Here is a 24,640-nt window from a genome sequence, read left to right as displayed (position 1 = left end):
AGCTGGGGACACACCTGAATAACTGCTCTCCATCCATGGGTGTGCTTCTCCTTTCACTCCAGTGGAAGTTCTGCATGCATCTCTGTGGGAAGAACTCTCATGCAAATTATTCCTGAATGGAGGGGAAGAAGGTGACTTGTTTGGCCTGAAGCTGGAGCTGTGTGAAATGAAACCCCAAATCCTAGGGGCCCGGTTGGGTTTTTCTTATAAACTCTCAGCATAGACCACGTTGGTCTAAATGTTTCCTTTGGAATGAACCAGGGTTACAGTGGTATAGGTCCAGGTTGTGGGTGTGAGGGCTAGGCAGGGTGGGGTGCAGCTGAGGAACACAGGAGTGCCGGCATTGTGCTTCCATAGATTGAATTGCATGGAGAAGAGCTCAGAAACTGTGTATACGAAACCCTGTATAAAAAATACTCAGTGCAAGCAGCTACCTCCTGCATGGGTCTCTCTGCACCCAAGGCAACCATAATTTGATCCTTACATGCTTATTCCAGAATCATGTCTAGTTCTCAGCCCCTCAGGCATCTCAGCCTGAAACATTTGGCTAATAGGGCATCAGGAGGAAACTTTCCCTGGGGGCAAGTTATTCCATAACTGCCCACCAAATGATTTTTGCACCTTCCCTTGAAGCAGTTGGTGCAGACCACTGCAGACAGGATAGTGGGCTACATGGACCATAGGTCCGATCCAGTATTACAGTTCCTATGACTGGGATAGACAGAGATGCCATCACCTGGCTCAAATGGCGATTCCTTGGGATGAGTTTGTGATCTTTTGGTCCAAGCTGGGAGTTTCTCTTTTTGCCCAGCCCAGTGGGTTTCAACCTTTTTTTTCATTTGCGGACTCTTTAAAATTCTTGAACGGAGGTGCAGACCCCTTTAGGAGTCCTAGACATGGACCCCCAGGGATCTGCAGACCACAGGTTGAAAACCACTGGCCCTAGCCAACATGCCTTCTGCGTGTAGATTCTCTTGTTTCCCCTTCCGCTGTTCGAGCAGCACTGCACTTCAGGTTACAGCCAATTTGCTTTTTTTCATCTGCCACTTCTTTCTCCAAAAAAAAGCTTCTGCAGCAAAGTGATACATTTCAAAGCTTTAACAAGGCCCCCAATTGTTGTAGCTAGTATTTTTGTGTGTGTGAGAGAGAGAGATTTACACCCACAGAACTCTGTTTTGGTGGATGTGATGCTGTTGTAAAACCAGTGTGAGGGAGATAAGCGTCGGGCCCTTTCTTATTCACACACCAAAAAACAAAGCTCTCTCCCCAGCTAAGATTTAATAGCTAAGTCCTGCAATGAGCTCTGTTATTAACAAGACTCAGCAAACCATACTGCAGAAATTTTACTAACACACTGTGAAGTATTTAGATTAATGCCACTAAACTCCAATCTATTTTTACTCTAGAAACAAACAAACAAAAACTGCACGATGATATCTCCCCTCGCGTAGGATGGATTTGAATAGGCAGATGGTTTTATACTGCACCTTGATGGACAGCAAATTTGGGCCCAAGAGATAAGATCAAGAATCAAGGGCCTTCTGTTGAAAAATATTTCTCCGATCACTCCCACCTGGGCCCACTTGCTTCCGGAAATATCCAGATTGTGAGAGCTGATTTGCTGGTGTTAGCACGGCAGAGAGACTTTGTTAAATGAATGAACAAAAACCATTGTGTGTGTGAAAGAGAGAATCATAAATCGCAGTAAATCATAATTGTTGTGGACATTAATACAAATCTTGGATGTGTCCATGGATCCAAGTATACAATAAGCTACTGTATGCTTTGTACTAGGGTGGCACTTAGGACTCTGTATCAAGGATGAGGGTCCTACTGTGCTAGGCGCTGCACAGACAAGTAACAAAGCTCGGCTTTGGAGAGATCACAATGTATGTGTGAGACCGGATGAAACAGACAGAGAGCGTAAGGGTGTATGAGGTAACGGTAAAACAAACAGAGCTTAGCAGAAATGCGCGTAGCTCACCATATGCCTACCCAGTGCCTGATGATAATACAAGACGTTAGCGGGACTGTGCCTGGGCGCAAGTTTCAGTTTGCCTGGATCCAGCTGCAAAATCGGGGCCTTATTTATTGATATAATAATCTAGCTTGTTCATGTGCTCATACAAGTGTTGAAAACCAGCTTTGCAAACTGGCCAGTAAAATTTGCCAGGACAGTCGGGCTCTTCGCTTTCTGCCGTGCTGCCCGCCACAGTAGAACGGTTAGGTTCTGCTCTGTACCAGTTTCCGTTTCTGAGTTGCTGACTTTTCGCCTTGTTTCCCAGCTGCCATTTTGGATGACCCAATGGAGTGCAGCAGAGGGGAGAGGCTGTCCATTACTCTAGCGAAGAATTGTATTAACCGTGCACCAGAGCGAGCGGGGAAGGCCAAAGTGGAGGTGGACATTTTTGAACTGCTGAGAGACAGCGAATATGAGACAGCTGAAACCAGTAAGTACATCGCAATGTCACCATTCCTTTCTTTGCCTGTGCATCTCCAAGTGCCTCTCTCTACAACGGCATCATAGGTGTCCAGTAGGCGGGATCTGCAGAAGTTTCCTACTGAGTATGATGCCCACATTGGCAAAGTCTCATTATAATCCAGTGTGTAGATTGCCACGTATTCGCAGGGGCAAAAGAAAATGCAGGCCTGTTATTTACCAGGCTGCACGTGGCAACAGACTATATAGGTAAGAGATGCAAGGGGAGTATGGGTCACGAGGCAAACTGCAGACACACACACAACTAAAATTAATCAATTTTAAATTTTATTGGAGATGGTTACATAGGGTACGGGAGCAGCTTATGATTAGCTAATAGATTAACAAAACCTAAAACACACAATGCCTAAATATCTACTACAATATTTACAAAAAAAATGCAGCATTTAGTTAATAACTGATACTTACAAATACAAACTAACACATCACGACCGCAAACGTAGAAGCTCTATTTGAAACACGTGAGCTGAGAGAGAGGCTTCGAGGTGATCAGGCTCGGTTACGGCATACACGGCATACACAGGATACACGGGCACGTTTTCTTCTCTCTCTGCCTGCACATGGCAGGGCAACGCCTAAAGTACTCCTATGACATCAAAAAGTGTATAGGGGCGGGGCCCAAAACCTGTGTGTGTTCGCCTCTGATTGGCACAAGTAATGTTTACACCAAATAGGGGAGCAGGTGCCAAAAGGTCTGGCTTCGCCCCCAAAAGGTGAGGTAATGCATATTGTTGTAGAATGGGTTCAACACTGAATGACAAAGGAAGAGGCCAGGGCAATACCGGTATGGCAAGTGATACAGGATGCAGACAGGAACTTATTTCAACACAGTGGAGCCGCTAACTGTAGTAAACGCTACTCTGTCATGAGCACTGGAAAGATCAAAACCCTATATTCAGATACTGAATGGTTCCCTAGCTTTGATAGTGTCTTAAAGGCACAGGTTTGTCACAGCTCCCCAAGTGAAGTAAGGTATGAGAACAGGGTAGTCTTCCTTTTTAAACATTTGTGTGCCCTCTGGTGTTGCTCACAAGCTATTTAAAAGGGCATTACCCTTCTCCCAAACACCTCATCATCATGCTGCTAAAGTTTAATGGCCTGCCACATTGCTACATATATGAGGGTCCATTTCCCATTTGCACTCCTTGGGCAGTGTGTCCCACTCCAGAATACAGCCCATGTCCTTCCAGCAGTCCTTGGTAGGAGAGGAAATGAGAACGGTGCATTGTTTCCCTTGACTGTTTGTTCTGTGCACTCATTGTGTCACGTCTTTGAATTACATGGTAGCATTTTCTGTTCCCTTATTCTTTAACACAGACCTCCTCTGTGCATCACTATTTGTGTTATTTAACCTCTGCCAGGTAACGGGCAGGGTTTGCAAGGTGGCCAAATTTAACGTGTTAAAAAGCTTGCAGCCGATTCCCCTCTGCCTTCTACTAGTGTACATTTAACAAGAGTTGGTTGGAAGTTTTCTGACTGGAACATTTTTCTGTTAGAAAATGCCAGCTCGCCAAAAGTGAAATTTTTTGTGTAAACATGTTGATTTTGATGACATTCCATTTTGTAACAAAAAGCCAGAATGGGGCATCCTGATGAGGTGACAATGTTCCATTTCAAACTTTTCAGAGAAAAATGCTTTGAATTCCTATTTTGCAATGACTCGTCTTTTCATTTTTTTAAAATTCTGAAGCATATAGTGAAATATAAAAGAAAAAAGTGAAATCAGAACAATATGTTTCAGTTTTATTTCATTTAATCCAAAATGATTGTTCAGAATTTGGTTTCTCAGGAAATTTCAATTTTTTTTTGTTCTGTTTCAGAATTAAAAAAAAATATTTTAAAACTTGTGGAATTTCCTGCAAAACAGAAAATCCAGTTCCTGCACACCTCTGTGATTAATATCAATAAAGTTATTCATGATTTGCATGAATGGTAGAGGAAAACCAGGGCCTTTAGAGTTAAGGACTGCCTGGCTTTTTAAATAGCTGACTTCTCAGCTTTAACATGATGCTAATGCTGGCATTGCATTTAATATTAATAAAAGTAGCTTAGATGTTTTAACCTATCACAGCAAAATTTTTGTACACTTCTTTAATATTGTTCTCAGATGTCACGCTTTTTGAATTGCTCCAAAACAGCACAGCTAATATACGTAGCTGACTGATTCTAGGAATGTTGCTGTTGCATCTGAAAAATGACATTTTGTGTCACAGATGATTAACAGTTTGAGAGAAGAAAGGCTTTTGTGGGTTTCTTTTCATTTTATTTTCAAACTTTTTTTTTTTTTAATGCGTGTGGCTACAAATATGCCATTCCTAGAACGGATAGAAAATGAACAGGTCTTAATCAAATTCATGCATGGTTTGCCACTGCCGCTTTATATCTAAAGGGAAGCAAATGTATCAACTTGTTCTTGTAAGGAAAGCACCTGTAAATGGTTTGAAGTAAGCCTGCAGTAAAAGGGTTATGGATGGGGCAGTTTTGTCATTACAGGCAAAGCCTTCTTTTCTCACTGTTTGACTTTTCAGATCTCTTTACAGAGATCCAAAATGGGCTGTTCAATCACATCTTTATCTAAACCATCTTCTCTTGAGCTCCAGGAAGGGACCATTTTTGTACTTCTCAATCTGTCTCCTGTGATCTAATGCATCTTCTAAGAACCTTCCTTCTGCTAATCCAAACACCTAGAGGCAGTTCAGCCACTGCCATGACCAACTGGGGGATTTCTGGCTTTAATGTACACACGGAAATAATATTTCGACGTGCTTAGCTGATGCTTCCATAGTAGTAGCCATGCCATATTGTGCTGTGAACCCATCGGATTTCACAAGCTGAGCAGGGCTGGGGCAGGTCAGTAATAAGATGTGGGAATATGTAGGATGCTGGAGGAAATAGTGTTGGCAGTTTCAGTAAGTGGTGGTCTCACTCGAAGTTAGCGCCCTAGTATTCCAGTGAACTCATTGCATTGCTGGAAGTGTCATCTTTCAGAAGAGAAACAAGGCTTAGCCATTTGTGGTCAGTAAAGAGCCCACAGTGCTTTTCACAAGCGCTCAGATGTTAGACCCCTGCCAGATTCCGGCTGGGGTAATTGCATTTGTAATCCCCTTGTGTAGTTTCATTTGGATTCAAGATTCTTCTTTACTTCCTGTCCCAAATTGTTGTGAAGGGTTGCCATGTGTTACACCAGTCTTCACCTGAGGTGGATGCACTTACTGGTGCGTGAAGTGTTTTCTATAGAGGCAAAGTTTATGTATGAATATACAAAGCACTTGGAGATCCTTAGACATGAAAACCACCGTCTTTATTAACTAGCTATATATGTCTAATCTGAACTCTGTTAGGTTTTTTATTTACAGAAACTGTTACTTGCTCAGACATTCATTTAAAATGTCTCTTGCAGTTGTCTGAACATACACACCCATGCTCGTTTCCTAGCTTTCGTATAAAGGCCCCAATTCATTAGGGTCTGAATCAGGAAAGCACATAAACACCTGTGTTGCAGAGTGAGATAGGTCTGTATCAAATTATATTGTGCAGTGTGCATTGAATGCGTATCTAAACTTGCCTGAGTGCAACCTATTGAAGTGCATTCCAGATAGGTGCCTTACCTGAGAGAAAGGATTGACACCTAGGCCACGTCTAGACTATGTGCCGTATCGGCGCGTTAAAATCGATTGCTCTGGGATCGATATATCGCGTCTAATCTAGACGGGATATATCGATCCCTGAGCGCGCTTATATCGATTCCGGAACTCCACCAACCCCAACGGAGTTCCGGAATCGACATGGCGAGCCGCGGACATCGATCCCGCGCGGTGAAGATGGGTGAGTAAATCGATTTTAGATATTCGACTTCAGCTACATTATTCACGTAGCTGAAATTGCGTATCTAAAATCGATTTTATCCCGTAGTGTAGACCAGCCCCTAGTTGAAGGATTACCACAGGCACCATCAACTTTGAATGACTCTCCACCCTGGCTTATTCCTGTAAAACAATTTGTTTTCTACACTGGGGCATGCAGATGGGGCCAGCATGACTGGGGGAGGGGGCTGGAGCTTCCCAGTGAAGCACACGGAGGAGAGAGAGAGGTCTGGCTGAGATCTGGATGCTACTCTGTGAGGGAGGGACTCCGCCTTGCCTGAACCCCTTGCAAACCTTGGATTCACACGAAGAGTTGAGATCAGCTCAGGTGAGGGGGCCTCTCAGGATTTCAGCTTTGTTTCCAAGATCTTTAACTCTTGAGTGCTTGAAGAGTTAGGTGTGTGTAGTTAAGAAATCCGTTGGCTAAGCCTGTGGTCCTTGCTTTCCTGCCATGCTGTCTCCAAAGCGGCTAACCTAGAAGCCTGGAGTGGCCAAAACTTAGCAAGGAAGTGGAGCAGAGATCCCAGCTTGAGAGCAAAGGACTGAACGGTATGAGGTAGGGTTATGAGAGTTGGCTTCTGGAAGAAACTGGGAGCTCTCTCATCTGGAAACTGACTAAGGAAGAAAGTCAGAGGGGGAGACAGCTTGAAAATGGAGTTCGCTGGTGAATTGCTCTGGGCTGACCAGAATGGACAGTGCTTGAATTTTATGTCTCTGTGCTAACCTACAGACATCCAGTGCTGAGTTCCACTTGATTATTAAACCCTATTGTTTTGAGAACCACTGTTTGAGTGTCACTGCAAGTATTGGGGGAGGTGCATTAGTCCCCAGAGAGTGTGGAAGTCTCTGAGCAGGACAGGCTGAGCAGTCTGATGGCACGAAGCAGGAGGGCTGAAGCCCCAGAGGTTCAGTCTTTGGAGGCAGTGAGGCTTATCCTGAAGGAAGAGTGGGACTCCTTGGGGACCTGGCACATCAAAGGGTTTCCTCTAAGAGACTGCTCCAAAGCTGGGGGCGGGGGCATAACACTGGTAACACAGGCGAAGATTGGTCCAGATCTTGGACTGTCAACAGATCTATAGCAATTCATACCAGCTGAGAATCTGGCCTGGAGAGTCTAGTGTCTAAACAAAATCCATCAGTTGAAGTTCCGAGTCTTCTATGCCAGTGACTGTGCTAGAATCTGTGGTTCTCTGGGACCGTTTTCATCAGTCCAGTTACACCAGGGATGAATGTGGCATTATGTGGACAATTCGGCATCCTCAAGAGGGCTGGTCTCTGAGCACACAAAGACGGGTGTATGGAGTAGGCTTAGGAGTCCAGACATGAGCTACCTGCTGCAGTTTGTCTTCATCTGTAAAGTACCCTGAGATAGGAAGACTGTTTGGGTTACAAGAGGCACTCTCCTTACATGGTCTAATCCTCAGCCTCAGGCATCTCCACTTTGTTGGATTTGTTTACACTGCAAGTGAAGAATAACTGAAGCTTTTCTGGTTTAAAGTCACTTTTCCCTGACTAGGAATTGAACCCAGGCTGTGGCAGTGAAAATGCCAAATCCTAACCACTAGACCACCTTTGTTGCAGTGTTTTTTCTCTAATTCCATAATATGTTTCACTCTGAGAGTGATAAGCTGCCTTTTCTTCCTCTGACAATCGTTGCAACTCAGTTGCTATGACTACTTAACTTATTCTCCCAGTCTCTTTGTTCTTGGCTACCTGAGAGACAAAGGGAGAGGGCTCGCCAAACCTTCTCCTGCGTGCATGACAAAAATCCCCCCTAGGACTTTTGACTTATTCAAAGGCACACTAATAGGAGAGGGGGCCCACGTCTTCTTCCTAGATGTTGGCAGATGCCTGATGCGCTGCAGAATAGTTGAAGGCTCCCAGCTGTCACCAGGGACTGATGAATGTTTCTAAAACAGAATGCACAGTTTGCAAATTGCTAATATATTCTTATTCAAAAAGGGCTATTCAAGAGGTATAAGTGTCTGCAAATTTCTAAGAACAGAGAAGCAAGTGCCAGATCCATGTGAAGTTGCTGGATAAAAAACATCCACTAGTGGGTACACCAGACTGAACTGAGTAAACAAAATCAAGAGGAGATGTTTGCATGGCATTTACGCTTTCTATAAGAACTTAGAAGCCTTACTATGCATCCTGGGGACCGGAGGACTTGGAAGTTGAATACTGAGTCTTTCATCTCCAGGTTGTCTGCACAAACCCAGTCCAGGTCATTTGTGCCCACCTACTGGATGTTTGGTGTCCCACATGAAATGAATTTGATTGATCTCAGTCACTTCCCCATGATAAAAAAAAAAACACCCCTCCATTATATCCTGGTATTTTGCAGCAGACTGTCCAGCCACTGAGTTGCTGGCTTAAAGGTGGTTCATTCAAATCAACACAGAGGCAAATAGAAGGAGGGAAGCTTGATTTTCTTGTGTTGTATTGTGGACCGAGGCTTTCAGAGTATTCATTTGCCATGTTTTACCAATGCTATACTGACACCGTTTTTTTAAAACAAAGAGAAGGATGATGGTGTGAATAAATTTCCCCAGTTCACCTGGTATTATTTTATCCTGGTTTTCTAAGGTGTGGGTGTATATTTTTATTTTGTTTGTTTTCTTGTTTTTTGCCAATTTTAGGATTGAACTTTTTAGGAGCTATCTAATTTTTCATTTTTAGGATGTAAATTTCAGGGAGACTGGGATGATGTCCTGATTGACTTTGTAATGCACAAGGGGTTTTTTCACCCAAGGAACTCAGAGCTCTTTACAGACATGAGTTAAACAAATCCTATAATCTCCTTGTTAGAGTTAGCATCAACCCTGTTTTACAGATGAACAAAGGGGTAACACAGCCATGGATCCTGAGGCGAGATTAGACCACTGTGATCATTTAGTCTTGACTTCCTGTATAACACATATCATTTGGACTTTTCTGAATTAATTTCCTGTTTGAACTACAGCAAATTTTTTTTTTAGAAAAATATCCAACCTTGATTTGAAATGGCCAGTGATAGAAAGTCCACCATTACCCTTGGTTACTTGTGCCAATGGTAATTATCCTTACAGTTAAAAATGTGCATCTAATTTCTAGACCAAATTTCTCCAGCTTTAAGTTCCAGCCATTGGATCCTATTATATCTTTTCTGCTAGACTGAAGAGTCCCTTATTATCAGATTTTTGTTCCCCTTGGAGGTACTTATCAACTGTGATCAAGTCACCCCTTACCTGTCTCTTTGTTAAGCTAAATAGATTGAGTCTATCACGATAAGCCGTGTGGTCCAATCCTTTAATCATTCTCGTGGCTCTTGTCTGAATCTTCTCCAATTTATCAACATTCTTCTTGAACAGTGGACTCCGGAACTGGAGACAGTGTTCCAGCAGGGGTCACACCAGTGCCAAAGACAGAGGTAAAATAACCTCTCTTCTCCTATTCGATAGTCTCCTGTTTATACATCCAAGGATCACATTAGACCATTGGCCACAGTGTCGCACTGGTAGCTCCTGTTCAGATGGTTATTCGCCAGGATCCCCAAATCTTTTTCACAATCACTGTTTCCCATCATATAAGTATGGCTTGCATTCTTTGTTCCTAGATGCATACATTTTCATTTGATTATGTTAAAATGTGAAATGTTTGCTTGTGCCTAGCTTAACAAATGATTGTGAGGTTAAGAATTGACTCAATAGAGTACAGACAATTCAAAGTAGTTTTTTTTTTATGTATCTTCTCCAAAAGGAAACAAACACAAACCTGGGAGGAGCAATGTTGTTGCATCAACCAATAAGTGACATATAAGTAAGCCTACAGTCATACCACTTTCAGTTGTTACAACCAAAGCATGGTCAGGCCAGCCCAGTACATGGACGGAGTCTTTAGAGGAACCTCTAAGGAGCTGCAGGAAGGAGATTGGCAATATATTAGGGAGCAGCCTGAACTTTTGTGCTGTTAGGGGCATTATGGTTTGGAGAGGCAAAGAATTAAATGACTCGTAGAACTGACATCCTAGCCACTTACACTGTTTCAGAAAAGTAGGGAGCCGAATTCCAATACAGGCATTGCCCCATGTCCTAATTAATCCTTACTGCAGGTTCATTGAAATGTTCTTTGTTTCCTAACTTCAATCTACATAGAGTTGTTCTTCACTGTCAAACAACTGCTGCTGTCAATGCAGTGATGTCTAGTTTTGTTATGTGACCAAGTCATCAGCAGGGCTTAGCATAGAACCCAGGAGTTCTGGCTCCCCACTTCCTTCTCTAACCACTAAATTATCTACTTTGTAGATTTTTAAGACCAGAAGGAACCATTATGATCATCTAGTCTGACCTCCTGCATAACATTCACCTACTGATTCCTGCACTGAATCCAATAGCTTGTCGAATGAGAGTGTATCTTCTTTTGGCAAACTTCCAGTCTGGATTTAAAGACTTTAAGTAAGGGAGAATCCACTGATCCCTTGGCAAGGCAGTGCCAGTGATTAATTACCCTCACTGTTTAAAAGAAAACAACATTGTGCCACGTTGAATACTTCTAGCTTCAATTTCCGGCCACTGAATCTTGACTAAATTTCACAACTGTTATGAAAGAATCATACCCCAAGACAGACAAGCCATTTGATATCTAAGAGACCACATCTTAGATGCATGACCTGGTTTTTTTTAGTCAGGAAGTTCACAAATATTTGGTTCTGAAAACCTTGACAAGATGATCCCTTAGGGAAGGCAAATAAGTCTGGTGATCCAATTGGTATCCTCTTTCCTTGGAAGAAACTTACATTCGCGCTAGTAGAGCAAATATAGCTTTGTATTTGTTCACAGGGCTTCTTTGGTCTGGTTGGGGAAGAGGTAAGAGAATGGTGGTATTCAATCAGCCACAGTTTTTCAGTTAGCCTAGGCCTGTGATGTCTTTCAGAACAACTCCTCCCTCACCCACATTAAATTCAGAATATCCTTCAAGGAATCTTTGGGGCTCAGAAATGATGAAGCTGCTGGTTTCAGTCTATGGAGGCTTCACTCATACAAATTACTCCAGAGGAACAGCCCTAGACGGGTTGGTAGGGTTTGAATTCCACCATGGAGGTGACACCAATTGGACGGTCTTTGGAACCCTATCCAGCTCAGTCATGCTATGACTGAAAGCACAAAAGGTTCCTGTTTAACTCGGGAGGCTTAGGGGAAGAGAATTCAGCTTCCTGAGTTTTTCAGGGTCCTGTTAATGTTATATCAGACTGTTGGCATGGATCCAGATTGCTCACTGCCACTGAGCAGAACATATAGTAGAAACAAACCAAGTACAATAATTTAATTCACATTATTGTTCAGTTCTTCAGAGGATGAGCTAGCAAATTTGTGCCTGTTTGGCTTCTGCTGATGTTTCTTTAACTAGGGTAATGTCCTCCTTTTAGTATCTTCCATAAACTTCAGTGAAGGATGTCCTGCAGCAATGCAGGCAGAGCCAGAAAAGGTCCGGTCTGAAAAGACAAATGGCCTGGTTATGAAGCAAAGGGACGAGGCTCTGGCTGGGGTTGGAGGAGAATGTGGTGGGATAACAGGAAAGCGGGGTTACTGAGGGGGGTTCCATGGGATTGGGGTGGAAAGTTTGCTGTGAGCTTTGGACAGGTGACACATGGTGGTGATATGGGCTTTGGGTGGTGGGGATTTCACAAGCTTTGGGGTGCTGCACAGTCTGGTGTATAGGGCAGTGGGACTGTGGCACTCCAGGGAACAGGAGATGTGTTGTGAGTCAGGAACTTGACCCCTTAGGAACTACGAGGAACAGGGTGACAATGACGCCATGAAGTTCTGGGTACAAAGGCAGCGGGTTCTGTATAGTGTGGGGGCATGGATGAATTTATACTCAGCCCCTGGGGATGGGGAAGAAGATACAATAGACATTGATACTTACTGAGAATCTGGGATAAACCCCTGTTGATTAACACATTTCCTCTCCTGCTCTCTAATTCTTCATGGTGATCCCAGTGTGCCAGATTCTTCCGAAAGGGGTTGTAGCTGTCCTTGGACCTTCATCAAGTCCGGCCTCAAGCTCTATTATCAGCAATATCTGCGGGGAGAAAGAGGTGAGTGAAATCCCACCAGTGGGAATATCCTGAGGCTGTCGGAGAGGCTGACTGAGCTGCCTTGCAGGGCTCCCATAGCCCGATGGTGGCATTACATGTCCACAGGGCACTGAGCAGCTAGGTCGTACTGGAGGGGCATGAAATTCAGTCTGTCTGGGACAGGGAGGAAAACCACTCTTGAGGGGCGAAGGGGTACAGAATAGTTCCCCTGGCCTCTTTCCCCATTCTAGTCTCTTCCTAACACATGTGACTCAGGGCAGTGTAGACTTTGCTGGAGACCCTCAGGCAGAGTTCCCCCACCCTATCCTCCCCAGTCGGGCTCTGGATGGAGTAGGTACTTAGCCGTCTCTGCTGAACGTTATCTGAATGCCCTACGACACAGCATCTCCCCTCTGATTTATGAACTGCAAATGAGATGATTATTTGCTTCCCTAGTTCTGATCCCATTAGACTTTCTGCCTTAGAGCTGCGAGTGCCTCCTCTGCAGAACCAGCAGGGAAGATGTCCTGCTGCTGAGTCACTTTCTCCTTCTTAGGGTCCCAGCTGGCTTCTTCTGCTTTTCTGTCACTCTCTTCCCCCACAGATGTCAGCCAAGGTCTTACTGCTGTTCCTCCCGCCTTTTCTGCTTCCAGCTTCTCCTCACTGTTGCTCCCCTTCTTCTTCCTCTCCAGGGTCTGGCTGCTGCTTTTCTTCCATCAGTCCTAGGAAGACCTCTTGCTGCTTTCCCGTCCGTTGCCCTGCCATGCAGACACAGGCCCCAGTATGGGTCTAACTACTGCTGTGTCAGTTTCTTTCTGCCCAGCAGGGCACTTACAGAGCCTCGCATCACCCTTGTATTTGAGCACCTCACAATCACTAGCAGACTTGATCCTCGCAACACCCCTGCGAGGCAGGGAAGTGCTGTTATCCGCATTTTACACCTGAGGAATTGAGACACAGGACAGGTGAAGCAACTTGCCCCAAGTAGCCCTGGGATGTCTGGCAGAGCTGATACTTGAATCCAGATCTCCTGAGTTCCAATCCAGTGCCTTATCCACTAGGCCATCCTTCCTCTAACCATCTGTGGGCTGCAGCAAGGTGCACCTGAATTTATAATTTTAGTGCATGGGTCCCATCTTTCCTATTCCCTTCTCTTAACTCCTTGTTCTTCCTCATATCACATCTCCTTCTGCTTCTCTGCTAGTCTCACTCCATCTCCCCCCTTCTCCTGCACTACCCATCCCTCCAGCTTCTCTAACAAAAGCCCTGAACTGCCTCGTCAGTCACAGTCGCAAAAGCCAGCACCTGCTTGGCCAACTTAAGTCAGCACAGAAGCTCCCGGCAGTCATCAGTTTGTGCACGATCCTCCTGGAAGATTACACTCCCTTTCTGTCTGACAATGATTCTTCAATACAAACCTTTTTAATCTACACCCAGATTATGTCTCTGATTTAATATTTTATAAACCCTCAGGTGCCGGCGTACACTGATCCATCTGTGCGCCGGAGAAAAGAAATTGAGTTCTCTTCTTATAGTTCATCCCCTCGTAGCCTGATAACATCTTTCAGCCATTTATTGGACTCTGTCTCTGGTGCCTCCATGGTGTAGGACCATCTGAAATGGAACACGGTAAATAGCTTGTATTTGCAAATGAATTGCATTGCTTTATTTGCCTAGAATCAGGGGCATTAGATCTGGACGAGATCTGCTGGACCCAACTCCCTCAGCTACCGCAGGATTGTTCCCCCGAATACCTTTTCTAGTTGCTTGATCCATTGCAGGGTTAACTGCCTCAAGCATCCGCCACTTCCCAGGCAAAGACCAATCTGCCATAACAGATCATCAGTGTTTTTCCTGATGTTCATCTGAACTCTATGCCTGTCTGATCTCAGCCAGTTGTTTCTAGCTAGACTCCCCGTGTTCCACCCTAAGCAATTCTCTTCCTCTTTTTAGAGGTGGCCCTAAATCAAAACTGGGGTTCTAGGAAGTTGTGATCCAGTCTTTTCTGTCTGGTTATTGAACCTAATCCTCTCTGCTGTCATTGACACTGGTATGAATCAGGAATGACTCGTCGTTATTTGTTTTACAGTAGCACCTAGCGGCCTCAGCCAAGATCAGGGCCTCATTGTGGCAGGGGCTAAGTACAGTAAGACAGTCTCCGTCCTGAAAAGCTTACAGTCTAACCAGGCAAGGCAGGCAAAGGAAGTGCTCTTGTACCGATGGGGAACGGATGCACGCAGAGGTGAAGTGACTTGCCTGAGGGGGACACAAGGCATCTATGGCGGAGCCAATAGATCTCCTGAGTCACAGTCCAGTGCTTTAACCTAAAGACCGCCGTGCTGAAGTCACTGGTGATATGCTGGCATAAAGCCTCCTGAAAGGAGACAAGAATTAGACCTCTTGTCTCTGTCTTGGGCCGACCCAAAGCCGTGGATTGGAGCAGCCCTCAGCTTTGTGACTTGGGTCCACCTCTTTGAGGATCGCACCCTGCAGATGTTCGTGGTGAGTTCTAGTGTACACCTCTGTCTGCGCATCTCTCTGCCTCATTAATCGTCATTCCCACGAGCCTCAGACTCCATCTGCCTTCAGAGAATGATCAACAAGCCCAGACTGTAGATGTCCCGTCTACATTAGTTAAAGGAATCTGCCTGTGGCGTACAGTCTGCTTCTCTCCCTGTTAATGGAGCCCAGGCTGAGGGCTACGGAGCGAGATCAAGGCAGATAGCAGCTTATTACTCTTTAACTTTCCTGTTACTAACAAAATAGCTTATGCCTCCAATAAAAGCAGCCATTGCAGCCCTCTAACAGCCTTCCCCAGGAGGAGACAGATCAGAGGCGTGGGGTGATAGCTTCTGGAAGTGCCGCTAATGGAAGCAAAGAGGATTTGACACTGCTTTAATGAAGCAGAACCAGATGTTCCCCGTTTTCTGTTCTGTTTCTTCCATATAATCCGTGCTGTTAAAAAAACAAACAAACAAATCCTTTCTCTGCTAACACCCTCATCCTTGCTGGTTTCCCATCACTCCCGTTCCATGGGCTCCTTGGCCCCATGTTGTCCATATTCCCTGGCAGGCAGTGTCTCAGTGCTGCCTCTATTCTCATTTATGAATGGCAAATGAAATAATATTAGGACTCGTAGCTCTGATCCCTCTGGATTAGCCTGTTACTTCGCAGATCAAACAGCACAAAGCTTTAGGCGGCTGCGTCTGTTTCTCCTCCTCCCGAGATGCACCAACATGGGGTCATGTTGTTCTTCTTTCGGTCTCTCCTAAAGGTTTCAGCGAGGCTCTTACTGCTAGACTTTCTCTAAGGGTCTCATCTGGGGACTCCCTGGTCCATTTCTCCCCGTTACTCCAAGTCAGAGACTTCTTGCTGCTGTGACTTGCTCCTTCTCAGGATCCACAAGAGCAAAAACACATGTAGGATTCCATCCACAGGCGCTGACTTTTATTTTTACCCTGGAGCGCTCCACTCCACTCCACCCCAAGATCCCACCCCAACACTGTCCCTTCCCCTGAGGTCCCACCCTCACTCCACCTCTTCCCACCCCTGCTCAAAGCCCTCTCCCAAAGCCCTGACCACTCACTGCTCTCTGCGCTCCCCCAAGCGCCTCCCGCAGCCACCAAACAGTTGATCAGGAGCGCCACCGATCAGCTGTCACTGGTAGGTGCTGAGCACCCACTATTTTTTTCCCATGAGTGGTCCAGCTCTGGAGCACCCATGGAGTTGGCGCCTATGCTTCCATCCATTGTCTCCTCCATTCAATAGAATAATCTGCATAGTTTTACTGGGATGTCTTTTCTCTTACCTGCTTCCCATGTGGCACTGGGTTGACTGTTTGTTTTTTTTTACTGGAGAAATGCATCTTCTGCAATCTCTCTTTCTTTTGCTATCTTCTGTTCTTTTTCATTTTTCCAGGTCCCTCATTTCAAAGTTGCCCCAGAGGAATTCCTCAAGTTCCAGTTCCAGCGATTCACTACCTTGAACCTCCACCCCAGCAACACCGACATCAGCGTGGCCGTAGCTGGAATCCTGAACTTCTTTAATTGCACCACTGCCTGCCTCATCTGTGCCAAAGCTGAATGTAAGTCGCCTCAGTTTGTGTGAAGCCCCTGCTGCTCTCACTTGTTTCTCATTTGATCCCTTCTTACATCTATTACCTCTCCCAGCTGTGTAAAAATGTCTCTAGGGTCCAGCACCAGATGGTGAAATCCCAGTAGCAAGGCTAGTGTTGACTGCTGGAGGCCTGTGCTTTTCTCTGATTACAAGGGCCTAAAATAATCCATTTTACTAATGACAGGGTCTGTCCTGTCCGGCGCAAGAGGGGAACTTGCTGAAATCAGAGGCGAGTCAGAGGCCTACAGCTGGGGTCCACACCTAGAACCAAGTCCAGACATTTCCAGCAGTAGTTTATGAGAGATGAGGGCTGGGGGGAAGGACATTGGCTGCCTTTTGGCTTTATAGTGAGATGGATGGGTTTCCATAATGGAAAAAGCCTTAGGTCAGTTCCAGATAAAGCTCCTTTTGGAAATGCGTCTTTCTGAGACTTGCGTGCACTCTGTGACCTAAACCGAGTCCATGCTGGATTTCGCTAACATCCAGCCCGTTCTGTGCAATCCTGGGTGCTGAACTACTCACTTGCGCATGATTCTGCCACCAGGCATGCCCCAGTAACTGCACAGCTCTGTGCCTGCCTGATAACTTCTACACGCATTAGGCCTCTCTCCTCTGCTAGTTTTGTGATCCAGTGTAACTCTATTGGCATCCTGGGATTCACTCTTGATTTAGGCTGGAGTCAACAGGAGGGGAATTGAGCCCCATGTGTTTCAATGTTAGCGTGTGGGCATGTTGATCTGGGTGGTTACTGACGTGCGTCTCTGAGCATGAGTGCAGGCTTATAAATCTGACTTTTGTGTAGAATGTAGATGGGCCCACATTAGACATCTGGGTCCGAACACCCACCCACAAACCATGGGGAAGTTCAGATCAAAACTCTGCACATCTGGCTCATCTCTAATTCACTCACCATCCCTTTATATGCATGCACCGTCCTTTTGCTGCCATGCCCTCACATGCTTGTGTCTTTCCAGGTAATATCATTAAGATTGCAGCTAAGCTCACCAGACCTCGGGACATGACATGGTTGAGGGTTCCCATTAGCACGTGGTATTTTCTTTTCAAAGGGGTAGCTGGATGCATTAGGGCTGATGTGTTCCAGTACAAAGGAGCCTGCTGTAGGGGATGGTGAAGAGGTGCACTGCCCTAGTGGGAGTTGCAGGGGGCAGTGTGCATTGGCACAATGCCTGAGGGAGAAACCTAGTGCCAGCAGAATGTAAGCTAGCAGCCTTGATCTGTCCTTGCATTCAGGAGAGCAATAGGACTTCCATTCTGACCTGCTCCGGCATGGATGCAAGAAGGGTCCTTGCACCCTCTTCCCAAATTGTGCACCCGATGAGGGCCAGATCCTCAGGTAGTGTAAATCAGCAAAATCCCCATTGATTCCAATTTTCTTCAGCTGATGATCTGGCCCAAGGTGTCTAGCGACACTGCGTTGATGTTACTGCTTCAGCCTTAACTCTGGTAATTTTTTTTATCCTGATTTTTCCTGCTGTACCTTTAACATTGCCATGAGCCTATTTTTCATATCATTTTTTTTATACCTCATATGCAGCTTTTCCTTATCTCCCTCCGGCAACACATGGTGCAATGCACACACGCTCGGGAACACACAGACCCATAACCAAGCATCTGACTGCACCTGCCGATCCACAAGCTGACACACTCAGGCGCCTCCCACTTAATTCAATCCCTGGTTAATTTGATCCTTCATTTAACTGGATCGAAGAATCCCAGGAACCAAATGGCTTGTGTTAAATAATTCAACGTCCACCCTTAATTGAATCAATCTGGATAGCTTTAATCAGTGACTGCTGGATAACTCAATTGCTGGCTCCAGGAAGTTACCCCTTAGGGCTAGTGTGACCTTTAGCCACAAGGCCTGAGTAGGAGGAGCCCAAGAGAGAAGGTGCCTCATGCAGCTACAATTCCCTCATCCTGCTCTTTGCACTAGCTGTTATGCTGGCACAGAGGACAGGAATGGACCATAATCCTTCTCCTTGGGGATGAGCAGAAGCCAGCACTCCAAGCACAGAAACTGCTATTAGCCACTGTCCTTGAACAACTGCATGGGAGGGCAGGGCTTTTTGCATACTCCTTTCTGGCCAAACCAGGACCGCACACAATATGGCCATTACTTGATAAGGAAATTCCATTTTGAGGGACAATGCTGTTTGTTTGGGTGCGATAGCTAGAAACTCCTGCCTAAGGAACAGAGAGTCTGAGCTGTTTGGTTTAACGCAGGACTATGTGACAGGACTCCTGGGTTCTATTCCCAGTCTTGCTACTGACTTATCCTGGAAAAGTCTCGTCTGGGGGCCAGTTGTCAGCTGTGCTGGAGTGAACAGAAAGTAACTCTCTCTCGCAGTCCATGGAGTTAGACTGGTGCAAAATCAGTGCACTCGGGAGCAGACTCCGGCCCCGTGACTCGGTTTCCCTATCTCGGAGAGGTTGCGAGGGATAATTCACCCTAACCTGGAAGGCGCTATGTGTTTTTAGAAAATCCACGGTAAATAGGACGCAGCTCCAGCTCCGATCTGTTGTGGGCGGAGATCGCTGTTGCTATCACAATCCCGACCATGTGTTGTACAAGCTGTGATCTGCACCGTGGCAGTGAGAGGGAAAACAAGGCAAGCTGCTTAATTCAGTCCAAGAACCAGGGGTGGCTCAAAGCAAAGCAGCAGGCTCTATGCCTGAGGCCACACAGACCCCCTACCAGTGTGTGCACAATTCGTATCAAACCTTATGTGCTCATTACGACCACTACGCGCTCAAGCCAGAATCGTTCTGTGCCAGCATAATGGCTGGTGCAAACGGCTCACCCTCGGGGAGTGCACAGGGAAGAGAGCCTGCAGGTGGCATCTCCTCAGTGGTCCTCTCAGGCCAAGGCATCCCTGTGCCATCATCCTCTGCTCAGGTCAGGCCTTGTAGCTGAATACTACAGTGTAGGGAATGAACTGCCTGCATGGATACATGTGCATGCACAGATCCTGCTTTCTCCAATAGCCTTTGATCACAGAGATGGGGAAACACTATTATCACCATTGTCTGATGGGAAAGGTGAGTCAGCAAGGCTCCGGACTCTGGAGTAGAGCTGGCTGAATATATTTCAGCTAACAGTTTTTTCACTGGAAAAAAAAAATTCAGGTCCCCAAACTTATTTTTCGACTCGGAGCTGAATTTAGCAAAAGGTTCCACTTTAAAACAAAAAAAAATGTTTTAAAGCGGAAACGTTTTGTTTCGACCATTTTGATTCAAATAGACATTTGGCCAATGAAACATAAAGGGGGAGCTGGGAACGTGTGCAAAAATAGTTGACTTGAAACAACTCCCCCATTCCCAAATTATTTGGAATCAACTTAAAACAATTGTTTTTCAAGTTTTTATTTAAACAACAATTTACAGGGGGTGAGTGAGGGGAGGGGAGAAGGCTTTCTGTTTGAATTGACAGGAATTTTTTCGGCTCAGTCATTTCAGACCCCGGACTGAAAACTCCATTATTCACTGTCATATTCCTGAGTCCCAGTCACTTGCTCTAGCCACTAGAAAGTGATACTCAGACTGTGGTTCGCGAGCTGCAAATGGCTGTTTAATATGTCTCCTTGCAGCACATGATGTTAAAACATTGTGTGATTTAATTACAGGTCTGTTTCATCTTATGCTGGGGTTACGTTCCGCAGTCAGCGCATAAAGCGAAAATCGCGTAGAGTCAAAATTACATTGAGTGTAACGGCTGGTAGAATCACCCACGCTACAGAAACTATTTCAATTGTTATTTTTCTCTTTTTTTGTTTTTTTCTTGTTTTTGCCAATCACGTAAAGCTGAAATTGTGCATGTTAAATGCACCTAAGATGCGACAGACCCGTATTAACCAATTGGAAGGCTTTTACTGTGTTATCAACCACTTGTAGTTGATAAAATAATAATACTATATATACAAACTAAATATTTCCCCTCTCGTACTGTTTAAATATGAATGTCTAGTACTATAGTAAATGAATCAACAAATTCACCCTACTGTGGCTCTTTTGGGCAACGTTGACCACTAATTTGGCTCCTGAACTCCTGAGGTCTGAGTATCACTGCCCTACATGAAGCTGCCTCTAAGTCCCCAGACACAAGCTCAGAGTGGGTACTGTGATTGATTTGGGAGACATTCCGGCTTTGCCGCTCCTAGATGAGCCTCGGTGAATGGTGCAGACTATGTCCACCTCTGCTCATGCTTCGCCACACTTGGTGGTTCTCATTTATGCTATTCAAAGTTGGCGGGAGAGGTCTACAAATCCTTGCTCATGTCTGGCCTGTAAAACAGCCTTCTGAAGTTTCAGTCTATCAGCGGCAGGTGGTCTTCTTTCTCGTGTCACTGGAACAAAAAGGGAATCTCTTCAGATAACAGAATCTTCCCTCCCCACACCGGATCCAGAGGAGAGGAAATCAGCTGTCTCCGCCGAGCCTCGTCACCCCCCCTCGTGGTGCCTGATCTGGTTTAGAAACTGGCCCAGAGAGTCTCCACCACTGTCTGCCTGCAGTGACGGGATAGAGTAGGACTCGGGAAAGGCTAGGGGAGGGCAAGCGCTAGTGGAGGGCGGTGAGGTGGGGTGGGAGGGATAAAAATGGAAAAACTAATCAAGAGAGACGAAATGAGGGTCTGATGTGACTTGCGGTTCCATTTAGCTGCTGCGTTAGGGGATGCGTTCCAATCTGCCTTATTAATGCATGGCTGAGACACATGGCCTGCAGAATTAAGGAGCAGGATCTAATTTTATTTTGCAGGGCTGAAATTAGACACACACTAGAAAATTCCAGCATGTTCTGCTGGGCTTTCTTTCTCTCCCGGGGAATTTCTGCACATTGTGGGGGGCAGACCCTGGTGTCAATTGACCTCACTCCCTTGGCTCCGTTCCCCACCCGTGGGCTGCCCAGCAGAGTATGAGATGGAGCAATAGCAAATGACTCCCACTAAGGCATTCCTGGGGGAGGGCAGCTCGGGAGGTGCTGCCCCATGTTGTGGACAGATTGTAAGTGCCCAATCCAGCTGCGTGTGCAAGAGAATCCTATTCTGCAATGCTTTGCATGGAGTGTCTGCTACCAATGCCTGCCTCAGTTTGAGCTGGAGAAGGGGCCCCTGCCTCCTCCGCCTCTATGTGTGTTCATTCACCTGGAACACGGAGCTGAGAACCCCAGCGTGAGCTCTGCACCCACCTGCCAGGAGTCCTGCTACCTCCCCACTGTCATTGCTCAAGATGGAGCCTGAGCGTGACAATCTGCCATGCAGGAGGGCCCCCTGAGTAAGTCTCCACAGCTGGCCTCCCACATCTTTAACCAGCTTGCAGTAAGGCAGGCTTCTTCCTCCTCCTTCTCCTCCTCCCCCAGGACTTGCAGTCCTGCTGTATTTGGTATTGATCCGGGCAGATGCATCCTGAGCAAGGCTAATGCGTTCCCGGAGTCCACAAGGAGGGAGAGCGAAAGTCACTTGATTTAGTCTGATGTGCAGCTCAGGCCTGTCTCTCTGCAGACAGGAGAAGCTGGCTTTAACCCTTCTTGCACCAGCATCCTGCACCATGAAGTCCTTATTATGGGTTCTCATAGCGCATTGAGGCCCCAGCTGAAAGTGAGGCCTTGTTGTGCTAGGCACTGTGCAAAGACAGAGTGAGAGACAGGCCTTGCCCCAAGGAGTTTGCAGGCGAGAGAGAGAGAGTGAGAAACTAAGGCGCAGAGCAGTGAAATGACTCACTCTAGGCCGCCTATCAAGTCAGTTGCCATGCTGGTAGTAGACACCAGTGCCCTTTCCGCCAGCCCGCACTGCCTCCCATCCTGGCGTAATTAGCCTTGCCCCTGAAGCCGGCAGGGAGGGGAGTTCTCATAACCTACGGCCGCTTCTTGCAGGAAGAGTTTAAATGTTTCCTGGTGGTCTTGGTGTTGCTCTGTAGATGCTCAGTGACTGTTATTCTTCAAACACCCAGGGCCCTCCTATGAGAGTCCTCCTGCTATGCTATGGGGGAATGTTGTTCAGTTACTGGGCTAGGAATCGGGAGATAGAGGTTCTAGTCCTGTGTGATGATGGCTAAGTTATTTTCCCTCTCTGGACATCAGTTTCCCCATCTGGCATATGGGGCTAATGACACTGACCTACGGCAGAGGGGAGTCATGGGGCCAAATCCAGTCATTGAGACGGTGGATTGTCGTGTTGTTAAGGCGCTGGCATGAGACTCAGAAAGTCTGGGTTCAGTTCCTGGCTCCACATGTGACCTGGGGCAAGAATCTCTCTGTGCCTCACTTCCCCCACCTGTAAAATGGGAGTGATAATCTTTCCTTTGTCCTGCCTATCCTGCACATCTCTCTGGGCAGGGGATGGTCTCTGCCTGTAACATTGTACGATTGCAAGCGCCAGGGGGCCACAATCTCAGTTAAAGCCTCCTGTCACCACTGCAGTGCTAATAATACAAAATCATTCAGGTTTGCTTTAGGAACGCCTTCCAAAGAAATAACACACCCAGGGCTTCCCCGTAAATCTTGGGATTATCCTCTCATGACTCCGTGCCAGCTCTTGGGATTTAAAGTGCTAGGGCATCAGTTAATGAGACAGAGGTCTGCTCACCACCAGGCCACTGATTTAAAATCAGCTGAGGTTGGTAGCAGCAGCAGCTTGGGAACTTGCATTGTCCTCCTCATTGTCCTTTTCTTAACCAAGAGAAATGCATAATTGCCATCAAACTGGACCACTTTTAGAAGGACAAAGGAAACAAAAAAGCCTCCTTTTCTGAGGGCTTAATGGAATTGTGAGTGTAGGTGCTTCTCAAATCTTTCTCGTGTGAGCTCCGGTTCAGAGTTTGCCTAAATAATAGCAGAGTAGTTGTACTTACATCCTTTCCCCCAACTTGTGTCTGGCTTGTCTATAGATTGTACATTGTCTGGGGCAGGGACCATCTACTTCTCTGTGCCAGTACAATGAGACCCTATTCTTGGGTGGCCTTTAGGCATGACCGCAATAAACGTGATTAATAATAACCAATGGTTATTGCCGGAAGCGTCTGCTCCTTGGTAGGAAAGGAGATTGCAGGTGCGGAGGAAATTAAGCTGTGCAGAGACCTGGCACAAAGCTTAAACAACATTTAGATCCCACTTAAACCCATAAAATAACACTCGTGTGGCGTATACAGCCTCTTAGAATTTCACTCTCCATGAAGAAATAGACTAGGAAGTTAATTTCATCCCAGAGAAATCCTGCTGACTGCAGTTGCTTTAGTCCCCAGCTGAGGTTCTCCTGGATTAAGGAGGAAAGGCAGGGGGCACCACATGGTAAAGTGCTCAGTGCATGCACACTGGTTTACTGAAAAACCTCTCCGTGAATGAGACTCCACTCATCTAGGCTTTATCTCTTTAATGCATCGCTTTGTTGCCTTGTGTGAAGAGTTGGGCATTCTTGAGAGCAGCACTCTCCCTCTTGATTGCCTTGCATCCTACTGCATTGTATTGCTTCCTCAGCCCTTGACTTTCTGGGTGAATAAACGGTCGAGTGCAGTCAAAATGGCATTGATTTGAAGAGTTGAGCGCTGGGCTCGAAACACAGGAACGGTAAGGGTACGTCTACACTGAAAACAAAAAACAACCCCGTGGCAGCAAGAGTCAGAGCCAGGTCAAGTGACTCGGGGTCACGGGGCTCACGCTTCAGTGCCAAAAATATTAGTGTAGACGTTCCCGCTTGGGCTGGAGTTCAAGCTCTGAAACCAAGCGAGAGAGGTCAGCCTCAGGGCCTGAGCGTCAGCCCAAGTGGGAATGTCTACACGGCTATTTTTAGTCCTGTAACATGAGCCCCAATCAGTTGAGCCAGGCCCAGAGACTCAATGCCACAGGTTTATTGATTTGTTGCAGGGTAGACTTACTCCGAGTGCCCCTCCTACAGCCAGGGCACTGGCCTTAAACTCTGGGTTTGGGATCTGTTCTTTGTTCGCTTCCTTTGGAGGGATGCTGGTAGTTAACTAGTCCAGTTTACATTTGTTTAATTCCTCCTTGGAAAAAAGCTAACCAGCCAAACTCCTCCCTTTCCAGCCCAGTCTGGGGCTGGATGCTACATAATCTTTAATCATGCCAGGAGTTTTACT

At 46.1% G+C, this 24,640-nt stretch overlaps 1 protein-coding gene across 2 annotated transcripts in view; it reads left to right on the top strand.

The window, feature by feature from the left end:
* GRIK4 (glutamate ionotropic receptor kainate type subunit 4) overlaps positions 1-24,640 on the top strand; it is a 317,557-nt gene that overhangs the window by 202,337 nt on the left and 90,580 nt on the right. For both annotated transcript variants that reach the window (XM_075073557.1, XM_075073556.1), the window contains exons 3-5: positions 2,286-2,450; positions 12,345-12,442; positions 16,340-16,505. In XM_075073557.1, the coding sequence (XP_074929658.1) occupies positions 2,286-2,450; positions 12,345-12,442; positions 16,340-16,505 (429 nt within the window). The remainder of the gene's footprint in view (positions 1-2,285; positions 2,451-12,344; positions 12,443-16,339; positions 16,506-24,640) is intronic.

Source organism: Chelonoidis abingdonii, chromosome 18 (genome assembly GCF_003597395.2).
Source record: "Chelonoidis abingdonii isolate Lonesome George chromosome 18, CheloAbing_2.0, whole genome shotgun sequence".
Taxonomy (NCBI): Eukaryota; Metazoa; Chordata; order Testudines; family Testudinidae; genus Chelonoidis; species Chelonoidis abingdonii.
Note: the sequence above shows the minus strand (reverse complement) of the source record. Positions and strands in the feature narration are given on the sequence as shown.